Genomic DNA, 17795 nt, shown 5'->3' with positions numbered 1-17795 from the left:
TCCTTTGGCCCCTTTGAGCTCAATCCCATGGTTTTGGGATTACTCAATCCTTTACCTGTTTTGAGCTCAATTCCATGGCCCCTTCAATCTCAATCCTTTGGCTTTGGGATTACTCAGTCTCTAACCCTTTTTGAGCTTGATCCCTTGCTTTTGGGATCCCTTAATCCCTTGGCCCCTTTTCAGATCAATGCTTTATCTTTGGGATTGAGGAATCTCTTGGCCCCTTGAATCTCAGTCCTTTGGGTTTTGGGATTGCTCAGTCCCTTACCCCTCTTGAGCTCAATCCTTTGGCCCCTTTGAGCTCAATCCCTTGGTTTTGGGATCACTCAATCCCTTGGTCCCTTTTGAGCTCAATCCCTCAACTCTGGGACTGCAGGCACTGGTGGGCAGGGACCTGGTCTCCTTGAGGAGCACCACCAGATCCAGCACTGGCGTAGACCAGAGCTTGCAGAGCTTGGGAGATGCTCTACAGCAGCCACTCCAGGCTCCCTGCAAGCATCTGCTCATACAACTATGTCAAACCTGGAGCGTGCTTTGTTAATTGAGGTTGCTTCACTAATTAAAATGCTCGTGACCGCCTGACCCAGGGACACGCGTGTTCCTGTTGGGAGCTGGGATGCAACCAGGCAGGAGAGTGTGAAAAACTGCACCCGTGTAGCGGCAGCTCATCCCTTGTTTTGCTGTTACCTTCTGGAGACTGAGGGCTTCTGCTGTCCGGTGAGTAAAATAAATTACCCCCAGCAGCTGCTAGTGCTGAGCATCTGAAACAGTGGAACCCACTTAAATGAATAATAATTAAAGAAATAAATTTCCCCAAGTGCCAGCCTCAAAACTTTTTGTTCAGCAAGAAAGCGAAGGAGAGCCTCGGCAAAATGAATCGCTTGGCTGTTTCCGAAGTAGGCTGCCTGCGCCGCGGCGGGCGAAGAGGGGTTATAATGGGACTTATTAAAGGAGCCAGCATGGTTCGAGGAAGCCTTTTCCTGGGTGTGAAGGTCGTGTTGAAACAGGCTGAGTAGAAGCAAGCGCGGCTAACGGCAAATCCCATTCCCTTGATGAGCAAAAAATAACGGGAAGCTGAGATGACCCCGTTAGAGTCACCCCCGATTTGGAGCATTGATGGTCGCTTGGGCAAAGCCCTGGTTGTTTCCCTCCATGTGTCAGATTTCCATAAATTATCCTTGATTTGGGGCGGTTGAAGCAGATGGGCAGGAATAGGCTTGGTGGTTTCCTCTGTCCCCAAGGAGGGTGACCTGCATGGCTGGCGTTGGCCGTCACCCTACCACAATGCTCTCACCCTCTTGCGCATCCCTTGGCCCCGGCGCATCCCAACTCTGCGACTTCTGCCTTGTTTTTTTTAGGCTATTTCAGTTTTCTACAGCCTTTCCACCGTGTAAAAACTAATTTCCTAGGCAAGATGCGCAAACAGACCTTTCCACGTGATGGGGTCCTGATCCTGGGGCTGTGCCCTAGGAGCAATAAAAGTCCTCCCTAAATAATTAAGCAGGTAACAATTAACGGCGCTCCCTCCGTGCAATACTTGCAGCCGATTTTTAACGTCAAGGAAAATTTCAAGCATCCTTTCGGCATCGCAGGGCCTTGGGTGAGGGGGAGCTGAGCCAGGGATTTTGATAGCGGGATGGAAGCATCTTGGTCCTTGTCTTGGCATCCTGGAAAGCACCGGGCATTGCTCCCCAGCACAGTTGCTTGGGCAAATCTCTGCCAACCATTCCCTGGAGAAGAAGGACCAGGTTGGAGGTGAGGGACCCCTCAAACGCTGCGATGTATTTTGGGGTTATGGGGAAAAAAAAGTCCTAATTAATGTATAGGTGTTGGTGGAGGGGGGCAGCATCCGACCCGCTTGTTTTAAATACGTTTTGTGGTCGTGGAGCCTTCGACAGGGATAAATTGTGCCTTTTTCCCCCTTTTCCATTAAAAGATGGAATTTTGAGCGGGAGGCAAACGCTGAGGAAAACACCGTGGGACCCACTCGGCTGTGGATTCCTTCAGAGGAGCAGGGGGGGGAAAAAAAAGAGGAGTTAGGCTGTAGCCCCCGCTATTAATCATAGCTGTAATCATGCATTTAATGAACATGACAGCTCCCGCTCCCTCCGGAGAGACGCGCCGAGTCTCGCGGCTGGGTTAGGTACAACAATCACTTCTCACCGCTCGCGCTTGATAACACCGAGAGCCGCCGGAGCAGCCGGTGTCAGGTTGGGATGATGCATTAAGAGAAACCACCCCGTTTGCACGGGCTGTGTATTTCCTTACAGATGATGCGCTTCAAACCGACTAAATCATTAAGAAGGAAAGGAGAAAAAAAGAATTTAAAAAAAAAAAAAAAAAAGCCAAGAGAGGAAAAACACCTGTCCCTTATGCAGGGTATAAAATATCAAGCCTGACGCCGCCGTGCTGTGTGTAATCAGTTAAAAAGCCCTTAATGTGCAGTTCTTGATGCTCTCGCCAGCAGCTTGTATTTTTTTTTTTTGCCATCTTTTTTTTTTTCTTTCCCTCCCCCTGTTGTTCCCGCTGCCTTTGAGCCTGCACAGGGGACGAACTTGCCGCGCCGCTTATTTCCATCTCCGCAGCGAGGGATTTTTGCGCTGTAGAGGAAAGCGGAACCGGGGATGCGCGAGTTGCTCTCCGGAGCCGACAGCGCCGCTGCGTCCTGACGCTGACGCTCTCCCCCAGTTGGAGAGCAACTGGGAAGACAAACGGGACGGATTTGGGACTGGCATCTCTCCTGCCAAATAAAAGCGTGTTATGTCTGGACCAAACGAGACACCCCCAGAGATGAGAGTCAAACCCTGGGGGCATCATCTTGGCTTTTTTTTTTGTTTGTTTAATTTAATCCAGACTGCAGCAAATTTTAGCTCTTAATTTTCTAATTTAACCCTTATCCAGTTCGCTGCTGTCTTTTGCTCAACCCCAATTTCACACCGTGTGGGTTATTTTCATAATACACATACACCCCGAATCTCCACTGTCCGCAAAATATCGGATGCTTTGTATTTATGAATGCAAATCTCTTGGTAGAGGCTCTAACTGGGCATCCCGAGTTGTTCACGGCTCAAAAAATCAAAACTCGGGCTCCTTAAAAATCTGAGACATCAAACCCTCTCTCCTGCGTCCCCTCCCTTGCTGCTGTGATGCTCCCACAGCCTTGCTTGTATTTAAATTTCTTTTTTTTTTTGCACCGTGCAAAAGCTTCTAAAAATACCATCGCGCCGGAGCCTGAGTTTCCTCCGTAAATCCCAATTGATGGTGAAATGTATAATTACGGAGCTTCTTAACCGGCCGCGTTACGGGGCTGTCTCCTCCTGGGTAAATATTTAGGTGCTTTTCTAATAGTCGGGGGAGGATTTGCACTTTGGGATGAGTAATTAGGTGGTGGGAAAACATTTCGACGAGGGTCTTCTTTGCCAGCTGCCAGTCTGATGCTTTGCCAGACCTGGTCGCCGTGCTGGATGGGTGCATCTCACCTGGATTTTGCCGTGGATGGGACCGACTCTTGGGAGGTTAAACTGTGAGTTAATTCCCAGCAAGAGCCCCTAATGGGAGACGGATATCGCCTGTCCACGTATAATATCGTGACTTCTTGCCAGAAGATAAAAAATGGGCAAAAAACCCCAAAACGTTATGCCATGGAGGTATTTTTTGCTAGATATAAATTAAAACCCAACGGCATAAGGCTGTTGCCCCCTTTATTTATTTCCTTATCTATTTATTTCTTTAACGATTCCTCTTTTTGGGCCAAGATGTGGTTGTCAGGTTGCTTTAACTAAAAGGATGACACACAAGCACGGGAGCGTGTTCGTCCCCGAGAGGCCGCTTTTACGCCCGGGAATTAAATATTTAGAATGGTTGTCTACTGCTCTGGGGAGCCGGTTCCTGGTATGGCCCGTCCTGCTGAGCTTGCGTTAAGGAGCATTAAACATAATTGTGGAGGGCTGAAGGATGCTCTATCCTTACCCTAATGGTCAGACTTTAATTTGGGTCTTTCTCCTCGCATCAGTTGGGAGGTCAACCGTGCTTGAAGCGTGCTGGCCTCTTAACCCATCTCCTTGCTAAGAGATGCTCTTGGGAGCGATCCAAAGTTGACGCGCGTTTATTTTAGTGCTGAAAACTAGTAGTGAGGCAGCTCTGCGATGAGGAGGAAGCCCCAAAAAATGCAAAAAAAAAAAAAAAAAGCCAAAAACCTGCTAAAAACCAGTTGCAGCCACTCAAAACACCCAGTTGATACACGGCGAGCTTGAGCGAGCTTGCGGCAAGCTGGAACGCGTTTGCCAGGGGGTTGCACGGAGCTCGCTCGATGCCTCTGATGGACAGGCATGTGCCGCCTCTGCCGGCATCGCGCCTGCGCCAGCGTTTTTATTTGCAGAGGGAACAGATGGGGCTTCGCCGACGCCGGCAGCCCGAGTGACAGCTCGCGCGCGGGGAGAGCGCGCTGCCGCGCTATCAAATTCCACTCGCTCACTCCCCAACACGCCCGGGCTGGCAGGTGAGTGACTGAGCTGCTCTCGTACCACCTGGAAAACTGAGATACAGCCTTTATTTTCAAGTCATTCTTTTTCTAAGCCGGTCAAGGATGATTTAATTATGTGCGTGCTCGTATCAGAGGCAAGCGCTGGGCTTCCCCGGATGTCTGCAGGGAGCAGCCAAGCCAAGTGTGGAAATTTGCTGGACCGAGTTGCCCAGAGGGGGGTTTTGGCAAGTTTGGGTGCTGAGGAGAAAGGTCCGTGCTGTGTTGGGAGCTGGGAAGGAGCCCTTGTGCCGTGGCCGCTCTGGAGGTGCCGGCAACGTGGAGGTGTGTAAAGAGCATCCTCACCCATCCGGGCTCTGGGAGCTGCTTGCTTTGGCTTAAGATCATAGAATCATCAAATGGTTTGGGTGGGAAGGGAAATTTAAAGACCATCTAGTCCAACGCCCTGCCATGGGCAGGGACACCTTCAACGGGACCAGGTTGCTCAGAGTCCCATCCAACCTGACCTGGAATGTTTCCAGGGATAGGGCATCTCCCACCTTTCTGGACAACCTGGGCCATGTCTCAGCACCCTCAGGGTAAAACATTTCTTCCTTACATCTGGTTTAATCTCCCCTCTTTCAGTTTAAAACCGTCCCCCCTCGTCCCATGGCTCCCCTCCCTGCTCCAGAGTCCCTCCGCAGCTTTCCTGGAGCCCCTTTAGGCCCTGGAAGGGGCTGGAAGGTCTCCGTGGAGCCTTCTCTTCTCCAGGCTGAACCCCCCCAGCTCTCTCAGCCTGTCCTCCCAGCAGAGGGGCTCCAGCCCTTGGATCATTTTTATGGACCTAACGACCGTGTGACCGTGTGAATTCCTGCAAAATTTTATGATTCTGAGCAAATTATCTATGTTTGTTTTGTGTTGTTTTTTTCCCGACAGCGAGGTTACATTCTACGCCCAGTCCTGGCTTCTCTCCATCCGGCTGCCTGAACAGATCAGCGACGAGCCGATACATCGCCAGGTCTGTCCGCGCGGGGAGGAACGACGTGTTTCCCCTCTGGATTTGTGCTCAGGAAGGTGTCAGCAGCTTGAGACACAGCTATTTAACCGGCTGCTTGATCGGAGAAGCTCTGGCTGCTGCTTTTCTCCCATCCTCTGCTCCAAAGTGGTTTTAAGCTCAGCAGAAAGCCGCGGTTTCTGCTTGGAAAGGGTTTGAAAGATTATTAACGGATAACAACTCCTTCCTGCGATCAAAGAACACCAAATCCTGCTCAGAAAGTCCCTTTTTAAATCAACCGTATCGTTCTCGAGGGGTATTTTGGGTTTTTTCCCCCAGCTCACAAGCCCGCTCCCAATTTAACCCAGCAAATCTGCAGGTTTTCCTACTCACTCTCCCACTTACAAACTGGGAAACTGACACGCGGCAGCTGGAAAGCACCGGCTATGGGAGAATGACGGCATGGTGCTGCTCTTCAGCGCCCTGACAGCTTTCTCCTTGGCTTTTCTTTTTTTTTTTTTTTTTTTTTGGTGCTACAGATGTGCCACATATCATCGTGTCCTTAAGTATGAGCGTTTGCAGACAAGTCCCTCTTAATTGTAGCAGACTAAAATTTATTCCCGAAGTATGTCTGTTCCAGATGTCAGTATACAGACATTGTGCCAGATTCCAGCTGTATTTTATCATCTCCTACCGCTAATATCAACTAATTTAAAATGTACCGTCAGTTAATTGGTGCTAGAGTCCAGCTTGCAAGTGCTTTCTGTGCAGGTCAACGTGTCGGTGACCTGGCCAGGTACCACAAGTAGCCGAGGTGCTGACTATGGAAGAGCCGTTTTTTTCAGTATCATAATTTTAGCAAAGAAATATTCTTTTTTTAAAAAGCTTGCCTTGCGTTCGCCTTGGAAGCTCCTCAAATACCGAGAAGCAATTTGTGGTGGGGCTTGGTGTCCCCCCGAGCCATTCGTGGTGGAAGAGGTGGTGACATTTCTGATGCTGAAAGGTGGCTTTTGCTTTCAGCATTTTGGCTGCCTGAAGTTGTCTTTTTTTCTCATCGTGTTTTAGCTCGAGAGCTGCAGACAGCCAATAATTGTAGAGGTAAAAATATTCATTGCCCCGTAAAATAGTTTCCTTGAATGAGTATTTGTCGTGGACAGTGCTACGGTGACCCTTAGACCTGTGGTTCTCGCACCAGGAGGACCAAGACTGTGGAAATACGTAAATATTATATAATATTTATGTATTATACGTATCTTAAAATAATTTAATATGTAAATATTTATCCTTAGTCTCTAAGGAAGCAATGCATGCAACTACCCAGAGAACCTAAGGCGAGCGGCTTTGTTTGCCCCATCCAGAGCACTGTGTCCTCTGCAAACTGGAGTTGACCGTGCTGTACCATCTAATTATCTTCTCGGAGAGCTCAAACGTGCCCTCCCGTGGGGTTGCATTCACCTGGATCTCAACACTTCCCCTCTTCCTCCTGGTCCCAAACATCTCTATAGCTGCTGGGTAATTACCTCGTCAGCTGGAAGCTTATAGAAAACACGTGCTAAGCAACTTTTGATATCCTCAAGTCACTTCTAGTGGTACCAGGCAATTAATAGCGAGATTTTCTGATATTGGGTGTTATCTTGTGTTCCTGCTGCTGTGACGTAGCCCTCGTTCATTGAAGTCCATAAGCAGGTGCCCACTTGAAGACCTTGAGTAGCCCTGGAGCAAATGCAGGGGGCCAGCTGGCAGGGACATGTGCTGAAGTGCCCTCCAAGTTGTTCAGTGTTTGCATCCTGCGCTGCACAAGCACGGGAGAGGATGTTTTCTGCCTCACCATGTTCCCCAAAACTGCAGTAAGCTCTCTGCAGGCTCCTAAAACCACAGGAGAGAATCACAGTCATGGAGGTGTGAGGGGATCTCTGTAGAGCTCTGTCCTTCCTCCTGCCCCAGACGGCCTCTTGTCCTTCCAACATATCTCTCTGAGAAGGTCTGGTTCCACCTTCTCTACACCATCTCATTAAGAAATCACAGAGGACAGTAAGATCCCCCTTGGCCTTCTCCTTGCTGAGTAAATCAGTCCATGGCCTCTGCTCTGATGTCCTGTGCTCCAGCCCCAACCATCTTGGTGGCCTCCACTGGATGCGCTGCCGTCCATCACCGTCTATGTTGTACTGGGAGCCCCAAACTGGACCCAATGCCCAGCTGTGGTCTTGCAAGTGCCAAATATAGGGGATAGATCCCCTCCCTCATCCTCCTGGGTGCATTCCTTGCTCATACAGTGCACAGGGTGGTTGGTGTCACCACCACAAGGGCACCTGGCTGACTCCTGGCTGCCTTGTTGTTCCCCAGGATTGTCTTCTGCAGAGGTGCTTTCCATACCTGTCCTGCTGTAATGGGGTAATTGTATACCAAATGCAGGTGTTTCCTGGGAGATTGGCCTCTTCTTCCAGATTTTTAAAGATTGAGGGTAAAGTTGGCCAAAAATCAAAAAGACCTAAGAGCTTATGGCCCAGCCCTAACTGTCTGAATATCTTACTGTCTCATCAAAACATGAAACTTGGGCAACTGTGTGATTTCAGATGCTGTTGACCTGTCTCCTCTATGTCACTGTTGTGTTGGAGATGTTACCTGACCCTGTCTGTCTTTCTCCATTTAGCCGTGCTGTTCAGCGAAGTTTGGCCATCATTCGTCAAGCCAAGCAGAAGAAAAAGAAGAAGGAATATTGTATGTACTACAACCGCTTTGGCAAGTGTAATCGTGGGGAGAGCTGCCCCTACATCCATGATCCGGAGAAGGTGGCCGTCTGCACCAGGTATGGATGGACGCAGCAGCCCCATGGCTGGCTTTGGAGCTTGCTCATGGGATATTGCTCAGGGAACCAACCCAATAATGGAGATTGCACCAGGGGAGGTTTAGGATGGATATTAGGAAAAATTTCTTCACCGAAAGGGTTATCAAGCTCTAGAATAGGCTGCCCAGGGAAGTGGTGGAGTCACCATCCCTGGAGGTATTTAAAAGATGGGTAGACGTGATGCTGAGGGGCATGGTTTAGTGGTGGTTTTGGCAGTGTTAGGTCAATGGTTGGACTTCATGATCTTAAAGGTCCCTTACAACCTAGACGATTCTATGATTCTACGTAAGACCATGAGAACCACCTGTTCTGGCTCAGGCCCAGGGTCTACCCAACACTATTGGGTTGGAGGTATCTACAGGAGAAGGACACGTAGAGAAGGGCTCTTTCTCCTGCCTGGGACCTCTCAGTGAAGCCCTGCAGCCTGGTAGCATTGAGTTTTCAACTCCTAGAGGGTGCCACCAAGCCATCATCATGTAATAGCCGGCAGTTCTCTTTTTTTGGTGAATTTATTTAGTCTTTTCTTTAGTAAGTGATATTTATGGCAATGGGTTGCACAACTGAATTACAGACTGCATGAAAAATGCTTCCTCAACTGGTCCCTCCTCACTCATGGTTCATGAGAAGGATGGAATAAGCATTCCCTCATCACCTTCTAGGCACCATTTATAACTATATAGTCCTTTCCTCTCTGTCCAGACTTCCCAGACTGGAGAATTGTGGTCTATTTAATCTCTTCTGGTAATTTTTCTCTAAATTTACACAGCATTAATGCTAATAAAGCATTGCACAACCAGCCTCCAAGTTAAATACGCACATTTTGGTTGTTCTGCACAGCCTGTCGGGATTACAGAAATACTGATTTCACATTTTGGAGCTGGATACCAGCACCAGGACATTTATATCTGATAACAAACCTTCTATATCGTAGTACAGAAGCTCTAAAAAAATTCAAAAATCAGAGTAGTGTTTTAAGAATTAGTAATAAGATCAAATCAACATTTCTTAAATTGAATCAGAATAATAGTCCTTAGTTGGTTACTCAGTGCTGACAGGTGGAGGATGCCATCAGAGTTTGCCAGCTGGAATTTTGAGGCTAAAAATTTTAGCCGGTCCCCAAAGAAACCATCTGACTTGAATGATTTTGTGGGTCCTGGGTAATATTTGATGCAGATATCGGAGCGGTGCAGATCTGAGCTGAGTGACTTGAGAGCCAGCCCCTGACCACGCACCAGATGATTTCTTCCAGCAGCATTTCTCAGATCTCCTCGGATCCATGCAACAGGTTTTAATCCTTCAGCCTGTGACGCCATGCAGCTACGAGACTCGATAATTTATTACAGGAGAACTGATTCATGTTGCCAGCTCATTATACCTGCCCAACAGTTGATTAAACTATATTATTAGTCGTTTAAAAAGTGTAGAAAAGCCAACTCCACTGATGAAGTCCTTGAGTAATTTCTCCGTAAAATTGCTGCTGTGCTAGAAATCATTTGGAGGTTGCTCAAAGCTCGATGGGAGACCATATAGGAAGGAAGGGTGATTTATTTTTTTTTTAAATTAATTCACTCGCTCTCACTCATTCTCCCATAACATCCTCGCGAGCACTGGAGGCACACGTGTCCAAGGTATCTGGTCAGGATTACTTTTGGTGACATAGAGGACAAGGGATGTCAACTGCTGAATCCTCACTTTGAATCCTTGGTTCTTCTTATGTCAGTGACCAAATCTGGTTTTGGGCTGTGCTCCTTGCACACTTCAGGAATTGCTGGTCCTTGAGGTCTTTTGGGTCTCCAGCCTGCCCCATTTCCACGGATCACTAAAGGACAACGCTGATTTATTCCTGGTTTTGTGTCTCCGTACGCTGGTGCCTTCTAGCTCCAATTCCATTCTTTAGCTTTCTGTTATCGTTTCTTAATTTTCTCAGTCTGCTTTTGGTGTAGGGGTGTCCATTATTTTACAGATCTGGGTGTCTTGAGGAGCTGCACATAGGTATGCTGTGATCACAGCCATCTGCAAACCTAGTTGCAGATGGTTCTCAGCTGCAGATCAACCGGCTAGTTTTCATATCTGTATGTTCCCTGTTGACTCTGCTCAAACCAGTCTGCATTTTATTTTATTTTTAACGAATCTCTCCATGCTCAGCTCTGAATTTACCCAGATTTTATAAATAAAGCTGGGAGCGTATTCTGTGCACCAGAACCTCCCTGTAAGGTTATGCAGCTCAGAACATGTAACCCTGGAGTCTGTTTTTGGAGGATTCAGACTGCCTCTTCCCACAATAACACATACGTTTTATTAATCTGCTATCACACTGGTACCTTCTAGGAAAACTTCTGAGTCCAGACATCCTCACGTGCTTTGGGATCTTGGTTTCTGGTGTGTGTCTGTCTCTGTTCCTCCTGGTTGTTGGTCACTCACACCCTGAGGTCCTCCTGGTGCTTCATCTGGCATCTGGTGGAGGGGCTATACGAAGGACCGTTCTCCTTCTGGGAGCATCATCTCTGAACCTCATGGTGCAAGCCTTCCTCTACCTACTAATGAGCAGCCAAATATGATGAAAGAACAAAACCTATCAGGAAGCTTCAGGTGCTCTTCTAATGAGAAGGACCTGTACTAATTTAGGGCATGAGATGGGCTTTAAGAGTGAGCTTGGCAACAGTCACGTGTATTTTTGGTCTTGGGGCAAACGTGGTAATGGGGCAAGACAGATGCTCAGTGTTTAAAGCCGCGTGTTTTGCAACCCGCCTCATGCTCAACCCTCTCCTTCTGGTGTATCTACAGGTTTCTCCGTGGCACGTGCAAGAAGACAGATGGGACCTGTTCTTTTTCCCACAAGGTGTCCAAAGACAAGGTCTGTACAGCTTCCCAACAAACATGATGCTTTGGTGGCTGTAGGGAAATCTATCTCATTGAGTGCTTCCAACAGAGTTCGTCTATAGTTCGCTTGCCAAGCTCTTCAGAAAACGGCCTCAAGTTGCACCAGGGGGTGTTTGGGTTGGATATTAGCAAAAATTTCTTCACCAAAAGGGCTGTCAAGCATTGGAACAGGCTGCCCAGGGAAGCGGTGGAGTCACCATCCCTGGAGGGATTTAAAAGATGGGTAGACGTGGTGCTGAGGGACATGGTTTAATGGTGGTTTTGGCAGTGTTAGGTTAATGGTTGGACTTGATGATCTTGTAAGTCCCTTCCAACCTAGATGATTCTATGATTCTATGATGGGGTTGTGAGAGCAAAGTGTGCCTCTTCAACCGGCGCCGTGAATCAGTAGATGAATGCGTTAAGCAGCGGGTTGGAAACCGGAGCACCTGGGGCTGTGCTGGGTAATGTCCGTTGGGTTAAGGAGTGCTTAACTTAACTCCAGGCAGCGGGGAGAAAGAGCATGGGAGTGGTGTTTAGTTGCATCTAATCCTTAACTACCTCTGTAAGATCACCCTTCCCTCTAAATCACCCCGTGCTGGGGTCGGAGGAGGAGGACGTTATAACGTACAAGAGCTTGGAGGTATAAATTAACCTTTCTAAAAAGCCAGGCGGTGGCAGAACGGCTTTTGAGTTTTCAACGTTCTTGATGTATTTGGGGCTTCACGGTTTTATTACATAGAGTGAGGTGGAAAATTAATTAGGTTTTCTTTTAGTGATTATCAGTTGACGATTTAGCAGATTAACCTCCGTTCAGTGGCTAGGATCTCCGGTCAGACGTAGCTTTGGAGACCTCAAGCGTTGAAGCTGAGGTGAAGTTGATGCTGAAGGTTAAGCGTAGCTGCGGGTCCTTCGCTGAACCGGGATGTGCTTCAAGCAGGTATTTACGTTTTGGCTTTATTGGACGGATTTGGAGGATCATTTCTCTGCTGCAGACGAAGGATCAACCAAACAACAGCAGTAAGGTTAATCCCACCGGGGTATTGAGACGCCAACCAAAGCGGTGTTGCTGTGTGGGGAGCGGTTTGTGATCAGCTCCGGTGTCAAGGCTCCGTTGTCGGGATGGAGGTGCCAGAAAGTGGGACGCGAATGAGGACCGCTTTTCCCGGAGAAACCCGTAAAGCTCCATCCTTCATCACGATGAGTCTGCAGCCCCCCTCGGCCGTATTTCTGGCACGTCATTTGTCGAAGGCAGCTTTGTCAAAGCTTTTGCAGCTGTGCCTGGGGCACGGCAGGGACCGGAGCTCACCTGAGCCAGGCTGGATCTGGAAGTGGTGCTTTTAGTTACTCAAGCTTTGGTTGTTTAGCCCGTGCCCTGTGAATTGTCCTTATAGCACCTTCTTCTCCCCACTCTGAGCATCGCCGCCCTCCGTTCCCCATCCACAGCATCACGTAGATAATTACAGTGCAATTACTGACCTGTAAAGGATTTAACCCATGGGATGTCGGGTCTCATCAGCGTCTGGGACAGGATCTTTTCCAACAGCATTTGCCTTTGGGCACACAATTTCCTTGTCTCCCTTTCCCTGCGTTTGCCTAAGGCACGTTCGTTGTCAGCGGGGAGCTCATAAGTTATCCTGGCGGTGAGCAGAGTCGCTCTGAACGAGACACAAAGCGCCATATGTTTTTTACATGTATCTCTCTTCAGAGTCACTTAATCACGAGTATATAAAATAGAGGAGATAGACCGGGGACAGCTGTACTCCCTGACTTGTGGCATGTCAAAGGAGGGATGGGAATGAGAATTGATAGAAGGAAAAAGGGCTGGTTTGGGTTTTTTTTTTTCCTTCCTATAACTTATAGTTAGACTTCAGAAATAAAGAAGCCAAGAAAGAAGAAAGCTTTGCAAAGGTGCTGGCTGGTGGTGTATCCAGAATTGTCGTCATTAATGCAGATTTGGAATGGACATGAGGCCAGCGGCTTATTTTCACCCACGTAAGTGATTTGCGAGTGCCGACGGCAGTACGGAACCCAATGCCCGCGCCTCTGAGCCGAAGGATTGATGCTCATCTAGACCACACCAGACTGTTGGTTTACATCTGTACTGTCGAGTTAAATGATATTTCAGCTCGGTTTTGGTCCTGGAGCAAAAACCTGGGTGAGACTTGGGAGTTGGAGACGGCCAAGGAGCTGTTGTGGTTGGCGGTTCGGCATCCACCGAAGGATGCAATGGCTGGATGCGGATGGGTTTGTGCCAGCTTGTTTCGGTACCTGGGAACATTCCTTGGCATGTTTAATATGCTGGTGGAGATGTGGCCTCAGTTTCCCTTCCAGAAACACCAGTGTGTCTTGGTGCCTCAAGCAGAACCTCAAGCTTTTGGTTCCTGGGCTCCGTTTTGGGGAGATGGGTGGGGACCGCTGGCTGCAGCGTGGTGTGGCAAACCCAACCTTTCCCCCATAGCAGCGCCTTGCCAGTTAGAAACTGGGGAAGGATAATAGTAATATCATCATAAAACTGAATTAAAAGGGGTGATCATGCTGAAGTCTCCGGCACAAGAGCTGATTTGCCACCCTCATTTTGGGGACGGGGTCCCTGGAAAGGGATCCCACGGGGCACGGATGGCCTCTGCCCATCTCACCTTCTTCCTTAGCCATTCGCCATTACCGAAGTGTCATCTAAACCCAAGCTGAGTCGTTAAATTAACGAGCCTACAAACGAAGCAGGCAGGTGCCAGCTCTTTTACGTGCCTTAGAAACAAATGCTGTGTTTCTGGCCATGCACATTGCGCTCCGCGGGGAAGGAGGATTATTTTTCGCCGGATTAGGCGCCCCGGGGGCGGTTCAGAGGTCTCCGCTCGCCACCTTGTCGTCAGCGCGGGCTGGAAGAGAAACAACCTCCTCGGTGGAGTTCAAGCCCGTTTCAGGGTGATTTATAGCTGCGGGGATGCTGCTACCCGAAGCGAGAGGCGACTTTGCTTTTCAACGCCCGTAGCTCCCTGTTAACCGGGGTGATTACTAGCAAAGGTGGCGTTCGCCTCGTTTATCAGCGGCGGAGAAAGGCAGGTGAAGCCGCTCGGCAAAGGAAGGCAGTGTTTTTCCCCCTGCTCGTGGGTTTTTTGGAGCAGTTTCCTCCCTGCTCCTCGATTGAGGGATTGGGGAACAGCTTGGTTTTGGTTATTTGAGTTGGGGTTTTGATGCAATGAACGATTTTTCTTCATGCGGTTTATAATGATGCGGTGGTTTGGGGGCTGCCGGTTTTGATGATGCCCCGTTATTTGACTCTCGATTTCACTTTGCGGTTATGGTGGGGGGGAGCCCCACAAATTCCTCATCGGAAGAGCTTCAGGTTGTTGTCATCGTGTGTCTCACCTTGGCGGGAAGTCACCACGGATGGAGCCACATGCCTGGTCCAGGAAGGGAAGGTCTGAATGCTTGGGGAGTTTGCTTTAAGGACAAAAGCTGTTGGTTTGAGGACAAAACTCTTGCTCAACCTTGGAGCTATCCCGTGCCTCAGTTTCCCCACGGAAAAATGGGGACAATCCCTCTATTTTCTCTGGGAAAAGCAACGGTGAGCTTTTCCCCATCCTAAGCAGCAAAAACCTTCCTCCAAGCCGAGGATGCGCTCCGGGGCCAGGGCTGCTCCAGATGGGGACGATGCTTTGCAGACGCTTTCAAAAACCAAATTATCCCTCTGACAATGGAAAAAGGAGCCCGGAGGAGCGGGAAAACTTGTGGCTGGGGGATTTTGCTCTGCAGGGGATGAAGGGCAGAGCCCTCGGCGGAGGAGCATCCGTCAAAGCGCTGTATGGGGAATTTCTCTGCGACAGGGCAGAGCCACCGGCGCGTCCCAGTGATTGAGAGAAACCAGTAAATCTGAATGAATAGGTTTGTGAGTGAAGGTTAGCAAGAGGCTAAGACTCGGGCAACCGCCCGCTGCTGCTACAACAGCTTTTCCCCTTGAGGAACTCGAAAAGAATCAGCATTTTTCTCCCTAATAGAGCTTCAAAACTCTGTTGTGAGCAATTTGGAAATTCACGTCGAGTTTCGGGTTCATTAGCTGCTGGCTCCAAAGCGTGTACATAGTCAAAGCTGTCTAATACGGACGCACCGCACCAGTGCCTTGAATTAATGTTATTGTTATTTGTGTGGACGTAGTGGGGTGCAAACAAGGTTAATTGAAATGAGAGTGCTGCTTCCTCTTGATAATGGCTCAGGCTTGACAGCTAGGAGGAGTTTATTTTTGTAGAAGAGCTGCCTTTATTATCCCTTTTTATTAGAGCTAATTTGGGCTCTATATCAAAAACTACATTAAGGGAATCATTTACGGTCACACCACCACCACCAAAAAAGATAGCCCCAGAGCCCTGTCCTTTATGTTAATGTCTGCAGTTAAAAGACAATTAAAAATAAACTCTTCTCCTTTAAAGCACCCTTTGTTTTCTTTCCCCTCTGCTTCCCCCTCCTTCTCTCTTATTTCTCTCTTTGCCTCAAGTGAGCCAATTTAGTTACAACCCTAATGTGCCCTTCAGGGAAAGGGATTTTTTTCCCGATAGCCTCGGCTGCGGTTATTACAGAATTGTAAATATTAGTTTGGGGATGCTCGAACCGGCGGGACTGAGATGCTACCGGTGAACGGAGGGATCGATACTGCGCCGAGCAGTAAGGAAATTTGGCGCGTAGGCGAACAGCGAGGGATTGAGCAGGAGGAGCCGGATCGTCGCGGCGGCTTCGGGAAGCGCACGTTCCCCTCGGCAGCTGCTTAGTCAGGTCGGGAAGTTGCCCGCGGTAGCCGGTGAGTTAAGGATGCTGAAATATCGCAGCAGGCTGGTAATTTGTTTTTAATTATAACAGCTGGCGGAAGGTGAAGTTTGTGGTTTGAGGACGATGAGGATCCTTGCTCGTTCGCTTTTCCCCGTCGGCTGTCGCGCTGCTAAAGCTCGGGAGCAGTGAATGTGGGAGCGGGACTCTGCTCCGTGGATCCGACCACTCTCATCCTGGACTGCTTGTGGCAGGAGCCTGGGCTCATCTTCTTCTTTCCCTCCCTCCTGGAGTATCCCTGAAGCCTGGGCTCTCCTCCTCCTTTCCATCCCTCCTGGGGCATCCCTCCTGGAGCATCCCTTGAGCCCAGGCTTTCCTCCTCCTTTCCCACCCTCTTGGAGCATCCCTCCTGGAGCATCCCTCGAACCCAGGCTGCTCTTCTCCTTTCCCTCCCTCGTGGAGCATCCCTTGAGCCCGGTCTCTCCTCCTCCTTTCCCTCCCTCCTGGAGCATCCCTCCTCCGGCTCACAGGGACAAGCATCAGCACATCACTCACAACCCTTGGGGGATGCCAGGCTGATGCCTTCACATGATGCACCCCCCCAAAAAAAAATGCTTGCGGAGGTGCAAGCACTTGCTTTCCCCCTTGCTCAGACCCACCTTTTGGAGCCTTTGTCTATCCACGTGCTCTGCACCCTCCAGCCAGCTCCGTACCCAGGGAAGAGCCAAATAGGGGGCGCACCCCCAGGATGCTGTTTTGGCCTTTGTGATGGCCAGAACCCACCATGGGAGAGTGCAGCCGGGCTGGGTACGAGCCCTGCACCCCTGTTCCCATCACAGCAGCTGCATCTCCCATTGGGAAGGGTGTTCCCAGTCCTCGGCCATGCGACGGTGCATTCAGCTTAGTGCCTTTTGCGAGCGAGGAGCCCAGGGAGCAGCCGCCCCTTCTCTCCTCTTCAAGGTTAGTTGGAAGCGTCAGCAGAAGATGAACCTGCCACGTGCGTTGTGCCGGCGAAGCCCCCACGATAGCAGAGTTTATTACAAGTCCCCCATCCCTTCCCCATGCCGTACAGAGGCAGTTTCATGCTTTCCACCCTCTCGCCAGCATCCTGAAGGATGCTACGGCAGCATATTCGCCCCCCTGCATATATACGTCGGGACTGCATAATGTCATGGAGCTGCGTTGCAGGAGACCAATAGAAGAACTAAAAATACCTCTGGGATCAGTGGCTGGCAAAAGGCATATATTTATTTTACGCATGTCACAGTTTTATTTCAGTTCTGGGTGTTGGAACAGTTCCTAATCACGAATCGGGGGGAGCACTAACGGGTTTCTCATCCTCTGCCCTTGCAGATGCCAGTGTGCTCCTACTTCTTGAAGGGGATCTGCAACAACAGCAACTGCCCCTACAGCCACGTCTACGTGTCCAGGAAGGCAGAAGTATGCCAGGATTTCCTCAAAGGCTATTGTCCCATGGGAGAAAAGGTAAAGAGGGGACCGGCTCTCGGGGTCCTGGGATGGATTTCGCCTTTGCTGAAGCCACGAGCTGTTTTTCACCCGAGCTACGGCACCAAAGGGAGCCGTAGAGCTGGAAGCTGCCAAACACCTGGAGGTGATGAACGGCAGTCCTGTGCTTTTCCAAAGGATGATGGGCAAAGTGGTTTGGCTGTCTTACAGGCAGGAAAAAAAATAGAAAACAAATTAAAGGCTGTAGCTCGCAAACTTTGTGCTGGTGTTTCCCTGGGAAGAGTCTCCCAGGGAAGGCTCTGTCCATGTTGCCCGAGTCCGGTGCCTGGGCTGATACCACCTGCCCTGAAAATTGCTCAGTTAAATAGACGAGAAGTGAAGGAAAAGGCTTTTGAGTCCCTGTTGTACATAGA

The 17795-nt window shown here is 49.4% G+C and overlaps 1 protein-coding gene across 1 annotated transcript in view; it reads left to right on the top strand.

Annotated features, from left to right (window-relative positions):
* ZC3H3 (zinc finger CCCH-type containing 3) overlaps positions 1-17795 on the top strand; it is a 193796-nt gene that overhangs the window by 140877 nt on the left and 35124 nt on the right. Inside the window, exons 6-9 of the mRNA XM_074577989.1 lie at positions 5396-5477; positions 8104-8259; positions 11083-11152; positions 17269-17400. Coding sequence (XP_074434090.1) covers positions 5396-5477; positions 8104-8259; positions 11083-11152; positions 17269-17400 — 440 coding nt within the window. The remainder of the gene's footprint in view (positions 1-5395; positions 5478-8103; positions 8260-11082; positions 11153-17268; positions 17401-17795) is intronic.

The sequence above is a fragment of the Larus michahellis genome, chromosome 2, assembly GCF_964199755.1.
Source record: "Larus michahellis chromosome 2, bLarMic1.1, whole genome shotgun sequence".
Taxonomy (NCBI): domain Eukaryota; kingdom Metazoa; phylum Chordata; class Aves; order Charadriiformes; family Laridae; genus Larus; species Larus michahellis.
This window is presented reverse-complemented; position numbering and strand designations above follow the sequence as displayed.